The 9653-nt window shown below is 37.2% G+C and overlaps 1 protein-coding gene across 1 annotated transcript; it reads right to left on the bottom strand.

The window, feature by feature from the left end:
• Window positions 1–1989: 1989 nt before the first annotated feature.
• Fignl1 (fidgetin like 1) lies at window positions 1990–8412 on the bottom strand. Its single transcript, XM_078039751.1, has 3 exons — window positions 7912–8412; window positions 5396–5516; window positions 1990–4818 (listed from the first exon to the last, which is right to left on the bottom strand). Exon 3 carries the CDS (start codon window positions 4806–4808, stop codon window positions 2778–2780), a length of 2031 nt encoding a protein of 676 aa, XP_077895877.1. The 5' UTR covers window positions 4809–4818; window positions 5396–5516; window positions 7912–8412; the 3' UTR covers window positions 1990–2777.
• Window positions 8413–9653: the final 1241 nt, after the last annotated feature.

The raw sequence follows: 9653 nt of genomic DNA, 5'->3' as shown, positions 1-9653 counted from the left end.
TAGGGTGATTGAAAGACCCCAGAGGATGGAAGTCTTAATTAATAAATAATAGGAAAAAAACTACAGAGAATTTCTTGACTAAGAATACATAAGAATCCAAGGTTATATTGTTTTTATATAGAAATGGGACAAAGTATTAAAATTTAAAATGTTAGAAAATATAACTAAAAACTAAACATACAAAGTTTAACAACCACATTCTGATAAAAGACAATCATATAGCAAAGGGGAAAACTAAAAGTTGCAACTATAAAGTTTTTAAAACAGTATAAAAAGGCAAACCCAGAGTAAAATTTTTTTTAATGGTAATGGACCTTGATTTTATTTCTTTATATGCAGTGCTGAGAATCAAACCCAGCACCTCCCACATGCTAGGCAAGCACTTTACCACTGAGCCACGACCCCAGCCCCCAAATTTATTTATAGTCTATAAAAATCCACAAACACACAAGGTCTAAATTCACCTATTAAAAATATTTCAAATTACACCTCAAGTTTCAGCGTTTATTCGACAAAACATTAGAACTTGAATGTAAAACAAGCATATATGTCTGTATGGTTTAGTGATCTGTGTTCAGCACCTAGAACACTCTGGCATTCAAGTTTTGAAGGAATGAACGGGAAAAGAATGCTAACAAAAAACTAAAACTGCTTACTGCCCAGTGCTGCCACAGTGCAGATAAACAGTCCCTTTCACTTAGTACATACGAAAATTCTAAACAGGCACTATTTTCCTAGATGACAATTTAGACATGCCAAAAGATTTTAAAATATGCATATTCTTATCCCAAGAATTCTACTAAAAATTTATATATATAAATTTGTATATATATTTATATATGTGCATACACACACAGATTACTAAATGTCAACATATTTTTGTTTATAATAAACAAAAGATACCCTAATATTTACCCTAAATGAACTCTAACAGAAGATCAAATCAATTATCCAGTCCATCCAATCAGTGGACTCCTATGCAATCTTATAGACTATTGTAGACATTTGTTAACATGGAAAGTGATAATATACTTGAAAGAGCAAACTACTTAAGAGAATGCTAATATAATCCCCACTTCTATATTTTAAAAATACCTGAAATAATTTCTGCTGAAATAATGTGTACCCCACACTTGTACATTGCTGGTGGGACTGCAAATTGGCGTGGCCAATTTGGAAAGCAGTATGGAGATTCCTTGGAAAGCTGGGAATGGAACCACCATTTGACCCAGCTATTCCCCTTCTCAGACTATTCCCTAAAGACCTTAAAAGAGCGTACTATAGGGATACTGCTACATCGATGTTCATAGCAGCACAGTTCACAATAGCTAGACTGTGGAACCAACCCAGATGCCCTTGAATAGATGAATAGATAAAAAAATGTGGCATTTATACACAATGGAGTATTACTCAGCACTAAAAAAATGACAAAATCATGGCATTTGCAGGGAAATGAATGGCACTAGAGCAGATTATGCTAAGTGAAGCTAGCCAATCCCTAAAAAAAAATGCCAAATGTCTTCTTTGATATAAGGAGAGCAACTAAGAACAGAGTAGGGAGGAAGAGCATGAGAAGATTAACATTAAACAGGGATGAGAGGTGGGAGGAAAAGGGAGAGAGAAAGGAAATTGCATGGAAATGGAAGGAGACCCTCATCATTATACAAAATTACATATAAGAGGAAGTGAGGGGAAAGGGAAATAAAAGGGAGAGAAATGAATTACAGTAGATGGGGTAGAGAGAGAAGATGGGAGGGGAGAGGAGGGGATAGTAGAGGATAGGAAAGGCAGCAGAATACAATAGACACTAGTATGGCAGTATGTAAAAAACGGGGATGTATAACCTATGTGATTCTGCGATCTGTATACGGGGTAAAAATGGGAGTTCATAACCCACTTGAATCAAATGTATAAAATATGATATGTCAAGAGCTATGTAATGTTTTAAATAACTAATAAAAAAAAGAAATAATGTGTACACCAAAGTGGTAATATAAAAGTGATCAATTTTATTTGTACATAACATGTATTTATAAAAAATGGTCCATTATAGAAATCTGAAAACATTTATTTTTTAAATAGAGCAATGCTACAGGCTGTGAAGTAATATCAGATAAAGCATTAATGATAAACACCATATTAATGATAAACATCCCCTGAAAAAATATATTATTATTCACTTTTTTGGTTATGTGGATATGTCTCTGATACTAGATTATACCTTGCAATTTCCGAACATGTTTTTATTAGTTTGTTTTGGTAAGGAAAGAAAATCACAAAATAGATTACAGACCAGCAGAAGAAAGTAAAAACTGGTACTTTCACTTTAATTTTTGGTGAGATTTTAAATCTATCTAAACAGTAAGCAATGTTGCTTTGAATGTAAACCATTATACTAGCCAACATTAAAAATTATGGGGCTTTCAGACAGAACTTTCTTCAATAAAAAGTGAATACAATCAGACATAACCTAAATGCATCTTCAGATTATTTGAGCTTACTATTCATATTATACATCTTCAATGACTTCACAGAAACTGAACAAAAATTTCATTCTCATTCTATTTATATAGGCTTACACATTAAATAATAGGAAGGCAAAAACATGTATTAACATAAGCTATGTAGATCATAAAAATCTGAGCTATTGTTTTTCTTATTTGAGGTACAATTCAGATTTTTTTTAAAAAGCAATTAGTACACTCCCAGCATTCTATGCTAAAATCCAAAAAGGACTGTACTACAAAGGAGCCACCTTTTAATTTCAAGTGTCCCATTTACTTTCCACAACCAAATGTTTTGTTCCAGTTTTCATAAAGCTCTAAATCTTTTGGAGACACACTAGGTCGCACAGTTCTAAAAGCATTTTCAAAATCAATATAAGCTATGGGTCGAACTTGATCTGGTGTTATTGTAGCAATGTCAGCAGTTTGTAAACTGCGAATAGGGCCAAGAGAAGCCTCTCTACAAAGCTGTGTCATGTCTGCTCCAGAGAATCCATCAGACTGCTGGACAACCCATTCAATTTCTTCTTCACTGAGGTGACACTGCTCCTTGGACATTAGATTAATTACTATCTGCTTCCTGCCTGAAGCTTCTGGGAGAGGAATATAAAGCCTTTTCACCAATCTTCTCCGGGCAGCCTCATCAATCTCTTGTGGCCGATTTGTTGCTCCCACCACTAGAATGCGGTCTTCAGAAGATGTCGTTGCTCCATCTAACTGAACTAAAAACTCAGTTTTTATTCTTCTAGAAGATTCATGTTCACCATCTCCTCGTTGAGATAATAGGGAATCAATTTCATCAATAAATATCACAGCTGGTTGCTGACACCTTGCAACAGCAAACAAAGCCCGTACCATTTTCTCCCCCTCACCTACCCATTTAGAAGTCAAGGATGAAGCAGAAATGCTAAAGAATGTTGCCCCAGACTGACTAGCAATGCACTTTCCAATTAGAGTTTTACCAGTCCCAGGAGGACCAAAGAGCAGAATTCCTTTTGGAGGTCCCCGTAACCCAGTGAAGATATCTGGCCTCATCATGGGCCACACAACTATTTCCTTTATTGTGGCTTTTGCAAATTCCACTCCTGCAATATCTTCCCAATGTACTGGAGGCCCATGATCCATGATCTCATTCATAATAAGCTCAATCATCTTTGGCTCTAAGTTCTTCAGACGCTCATCAACAGGATGTGCTGGTTCTGCAGTTCCTGCCCCATAAGGCTTATACTGCATTCCTCCATTATGTTCTCCCCCATCTTGCTTAGGTATAGGAGGAACAAATTTTCCAAATATCCCTCGAGATCTACCAGCTCCCAGAGACTTTTTAACACTACCATAGGAAGACCCTGATGCACGCTGGAGTTGATGGCCCTTTTTTTGTTGATCTACCCATAATTGTTCTTTTGCAGTTTTAAAGGTGGGCAGATTGCTATCCTCCCTTTGGCCATTATCTTCCATTTTACTAAAACCCTTATTCAGTACTGGATTGGAAAGGGTATCAATGATGCCAGAATCATAAAAACCCTTCCTTTCCCGTGGATTTTCAGAGCCAGAAGGAAAACAAGACTGATTAGATGAGAACATATTTAGTCCTATGTTGGCTTTGGGAAAGCTGTGATTTTCCTTTTTGACATTTCCAAATAATGGTGCAGCATGTACTTTTGCAGTGGATGACTCACCTAAAGGCACTGAAGACATGCAACAAGTCTTAGTGGTGGTGTTAGTCACTACAGGTGGCTGGACAACCTGAGGGCACCTCAAAGGGTTGTTTCCTGGGTTGTCTTGGGCCCTATCTGTGTCATGAATTAAGTTAGGTAATAGGTCACCCTCTCTAAGAGCTCCATGAACATTAAATTTAGGAAGATCAAAGGCAGCAACCTCCTTGTGGATTATTACTGATGCATCACCAGGTTCCAAAATAGAATCTTTAAATTTTTTGCCAGCTTGCATCATCTTCTGTACATTATCCATTTTGAAAACATTATTTATTGACAATCCAGACTGCCACTTTTCACTGTTAGTTTGAGATCTTGCCAAAGCTAAAATGTTTTCTGCATAGTTATTCAAGCCAGTTTCAACATTGTCAGAATCAACAATTGCAGAATATTTCTCTGCGTATCTTTTGAACAATTTGGTAGCACAGACCTGGGAGATCTCAGAGTTTGCCCATGCATACTGAATGCGTAATATCTGTGCACGATACGCATCAGCCCTCTGTCCTGATGTACATATGTCAGATGTAATTGCAAAGTAATTCTTCTGCCATTCACTCAGATGTATAGACCTAGAGCTGGAGGTCTGCATGTTCGAGTTTCTATAACAAATGGCAAAAATGAAAACAAGTCAGTAGCAAGAAGAAAACAAACACAATGCTTTGAATGTAGCTTTAAAAAATCTCTGGTAAGAAAGGCACACTGGATTTTATATATATATATATATATATATATATATATATATGAATAAATTTTAATATAAAGATATATTAATATAATCTCAAAATTAAAAACTTTATAGTGATTTTTATGAGTAAAACTATTTTAATTATATAACAATTGCCCCCCAAAACAGAGAAAAGCATTTGTAAGGTTTAAATGGAAAAGATTTAAAACTAATCACCAAAAGAAAGGCAATATGAAAGAACAAAGGAATGGCAGATACACACAACAAACCAGAGTTTACATGTAACCTCTTTAAAAATAAATAAATAAATAAATAAATAAGAAATAGGCTGAGCAAGGCTTTTACTATCTCTGGGTTTCCTTATCTGTCAAGTGAAAGGAACCATTTTGACAACTAAGTCAGTAATAAATATGAAAATAGTCTGAAAACTACTAATGCTATTTCTATTGTAAAAATGTAGAAACTGAAGCTAAGAGAGTTAAGAAACTTACTGGAAATCACAGAGACAGTTATGAATCAAGTCACAATCAAATATACAGTTTCATTCTGGGTGCTTGTGTACTTTCCCACGTACTTAGTGTTCCTTGATGCTTCCAAATGTCACAGATTGAGCTGCACAGATCATAAATATGGAATGATTAATGTTTTAATGACTTATTCATAAATAAATCACATAAAAAAGTTGCAGAATCACAATTTCCCAATATCACATAAAGTATTAACAATTGAAAGTGTTATGACACATGAATTATGAGAACAAGCCAAATCGCCTACTACTAAAATGCTTTTACTTTAGATTTTTTCTCACATTATTTTCATAAACCTCTTCACATTTATACCTGAACAGAATCATAGATGAAAATATCATGTTGTTGGACCTAAGAATTTACCTACAAAAACAAATTATGAGAAATCTTTTCAGTTTCCTAAGAGTACTTCAATAAATTAAAAATTAAGAATTTAAGTATTTTAAATTTCCCTCCTAAATTACCTGGAGGTATAGCTTAATTATCAATAAATTCTTTTTGTGCAAGAGCCATGTTCAATACAATTTTGCACATCCAACAATGCCTTGCAAACCATTTGTCACATTATAGATAGGTGTTCATAAATCTTTGTTTAAAAAAAAAAACAAAGAGGAAACTTAACATTCATTGAGACTAATCTATTTAAAGCTTTAAAGCTTAATAAATTAGAATCAACACTATGCAAGCATTCCTCCTGAAAAGCAGGTCACCCTGCTTTCACCATACTATTTTGCTCATATTTTAATCTTCTTTATACAATACTGGAATCAAGAAATTGAGAGAAATAATTTGGAAAATATTTATCACAATTACTATAATAAATATTTCCACAACTTTTATAATAATCCTCTTCCTCTGCATGACTTCATTCCAGTTTATCATGTGCAATCCTGGAATAATTCCAACCTCTCAGAGTTCTAGTTACTATTCTCAGGAAACTCTCCTTTCTCCTTTCCGTTATCAACTTTTCTTCAATATTCATCTCCCAAGTCTTACTTCTTCCTTTTAATTCAATTATCTATCCAATAATTATAAAGACAGTTAACCCAAAACTGGCCATCACTACTAAATGGCAGTTTTATCCTATTTACCATTTCTAAGTCAATTTAACTTTTATGGCCTTTCCTAGACTTAAAAATTATGGTTAATTAGCATTGACATAAGAACTGTTTCAAAATTCCTTTTATTTATAATTTTCTAATTATCTGTTGAATATATTTGTCTTCCAAACTGGATAGTTAGCTTCTGCTAATAGGAACTAATTTTCTATCACATTTACATTCTCTCAAAACCTAGACTATCTGGTATCCACTAAAATAATAGCAATAGAGTACAGGTACAGCTCCTACCATATGGCAGACACTGTACAGGTCTTTTATAGAACTATTTCCCAAAGGCAAAAATAGCACAGGAAATAAGAGCACAGGATCTGAATACTGGCTGACTATGTTCAGATACTGGCTCCATTATCATCCAGCACTGACCTTGGGTAGGTCTCTTAATGTGTGTCTGTTTTCACATATTTAAAAAAAAAAATGCAACTAACTAGCTGACACGGTCTTTTAGTTCTGCAAAACACTTCTCAGCAATAGATAAAATATGTCTTGTTATTCTTCACCATGAGATATTAGCATTTCTTTCTCACCACAGAAGTTAACAGACTGCCTCAATCTACAGGAAATACATATGGTCAGGGACCAGCAGAAAGCAGCTCTGATTTACTGCAGGTTGCACATCCCTTATCAAAAGTGCTTAAGACCAGCCAGAAGTGTTTATGATATCTAAAAATAAAAAAAATTCGTGGCGTGGGTGGGTGTATATATATATATGAATACTGGGTGTATATACACACATGTGCATATATATAAATACACGTGTATATATGAGATGAACTATCTTAGGGAGAGACCTACATATGTACCTTATAAGCACAGCCTGAAGGTTAATTTTATACAATATTAACAATTTTGTTAAGGAAAGTTTCATGGTGCAACGTTTTCCACGTGCAATGTCGTGTAAGGGCTCAAAAAGTTTCAGACTCGGCAGCAATACGGGTTTTCTGATGAAGGAATATTCTACCTGTACTACGAGTATTGCTGATAATGGTAGAAGATACTGAGACTCAGTACATTTACACAGTAATGGCTCCAGCCCTCCCAGTCTTTGCTGAAGTTAGCGGTGGCAGACACAGCCCAAAACCGGTCCTCAACCGCACCCAACCGCTCTCAGCCCGCCGCCAAGCCCACTCCGGTTTACCAATCGTCACCTCATCCTAACTTCCCAAGACCACCGTCCTGTACGACAAACGTGAAAGAATGGGGCACGGAAGATACAGCCCCAAAAGAAAATCCGCAGCCACCTGCTGGACTCTGACCTGTCACTGGCCTCCCACAGAGCCCCTGCTCGCGCCCCACAGGCCCACAGAGATTTTCTGCAGACTACCTGCCAGGCGCCCGAGTCTCCAACCCCGCGGGACTCACCTCAGCCTACATGCAGCTGGCCGAATTGCTCTCAGCCTCCGAAAAGCGCGGGGTCCGACGTGCGCCTGCGTAGCGTGACGTGCTCGTGCCCGCGCCGTACGTGCATGCGTGCGAGCGGGGGCGCGTCCGCGGCGGAGGCGGGGGCGCGCGCCAGGCCGCGGCTCTATGGGGGGCCGCGAGCGGGGTTTTTTTTTTTTTCTTTTCCTTTTCATTCATTCATTCATGCATTCTCTCTTTCACTTTCTTCTTGTTGTCTTTTTGTTTATTTATTTATTTTTGCGGTGCTGGATGGTGACATTCTGATAAAGGAGACTTGTTGCAGATATTCTGCGAACGGAGACTTGCGATCTGTCCAGCTGGGGAAGATTTATCTTAAGTGTCTTCGTTTCAATGAGTTTAAGCATAAATTTTTAAAGTGCTCCAAAATAAAGAGAAGTAGTGATGAGAGCTGAATGAAATTTCGAAGGATTCCGATAGATAGAGTGATTTTCCAGGACTCACCTGGGTGAGCAAACCGCCCGCCTTCTGCGCTGGAGCACAGAGGGATGGGGGGGGTGGGGGGGGAGGAGTGACTGCGTTTAAGTCTGGAACGGTTCAAGACGTCCTTAGGCTGAGTCCTGGGGCCTGCCAGCCCCTTGCCTTCACTGTAGCCTGGGGATCTCGCTCCTCGCGGACCATTAGCAGGTTCCCTATCTCCTCCTCTTTCAGACAGAAATAATCTGTGACTCAGAATGCCTTTGTAAAGTCCACAATCAATTGGAGATATCAAAGCAGTAACTGGCATGTGGCAGATATTTAACAGAAGATGTGATATCTTTTTCTCTTTAATTTTTATTGTTACTAAAAATGCCATTACTGAGATTCAAAACCTTATGCTACACAAGACTTTTCCATCTTTTTGAAACCTGACATGTAATAGCATCCTAATAATTTAACATAATATGAAAGCACTAGCTTGAGCTATATAAATATTAGTCTTTCCTTCCAAGAACACAGTGTAATAAACTCTTTTTTTTTTTTTTTTCCTCCTGGTTAGTAGTTAACCTTCAGGGAAGACGTTTCCACCTACTGCACACAGAGTGCCAGTCCTTTTGGTGTGAGGGATTCTGGGAGCTATTTATTCATTTCCATATTCATGAATGCTGTAAACATGGTCTCTGGATAATGCCAGTGTTTGTGCAGTGAGCTCATTTGATTTTGAACAGAGGGATAGTATGGCCCCAAATAATGTGCATCCTTTTCTGCCAGGAGATTTACTTTGTGAAAGTTTAGTGAGATGTGTTTGTAGGTGGGTTTGGGAGACCAATGCCTTGAGGAGATAGGAAAGCAGATAAGACAAACAAATTTAAATCTAGTTCCTTTTCTGTGGGATTCCCTGAATGTAGCTAGATTCACAATGATAACCCAAACCTTTCAGCCTCCTAATTCTGTGGTGAGGAAGAAGGCAGAATGAGGATTAAGAGACAGTATTTAGCCCTCCATTAAAGAAGACATGCTGCCCTGGAGTAGAGGAAATGCACAATTCTAGTGAGAGATTTTCATCAGCAGTACAGAAAATCATAAAGGGATATGAAGAAGCTCTACCTGGCATCACCATCTTAAACAGAACCCATGAGTTGGGAGGTGGTACCTTTCCCTATGTCAGAAGACAGAATGTCCACAAATTTAACGGAAGTTCTAACTAGCTTTTATTTGCAGTTCATGAATTAGAGGCACGTTGAGTCTGAAAAATAGAATGAGTG

Source organism: Ictidomys tridecemlineatus, chromosome 2 (assembly GCF_052094955.1).
Source record: "Ictidomys tridecemlineatus isolate mIctTri1 chromosome 2, mIctTri1.hap1, whole genome shotgun sequence".
Classification (NCBI taxonomy): domain Eukaryota; kingdom Metazoa; phylum Chordata; class Mammalia; order Rodentia; family Sciuridae; genus Ictidomys; species Ictidomys tridecemlineatus.
Note: the sequence above shows the minus strand (reverse complement) of the source record. Positions and strands in the feature narration are given on the sequence as shown.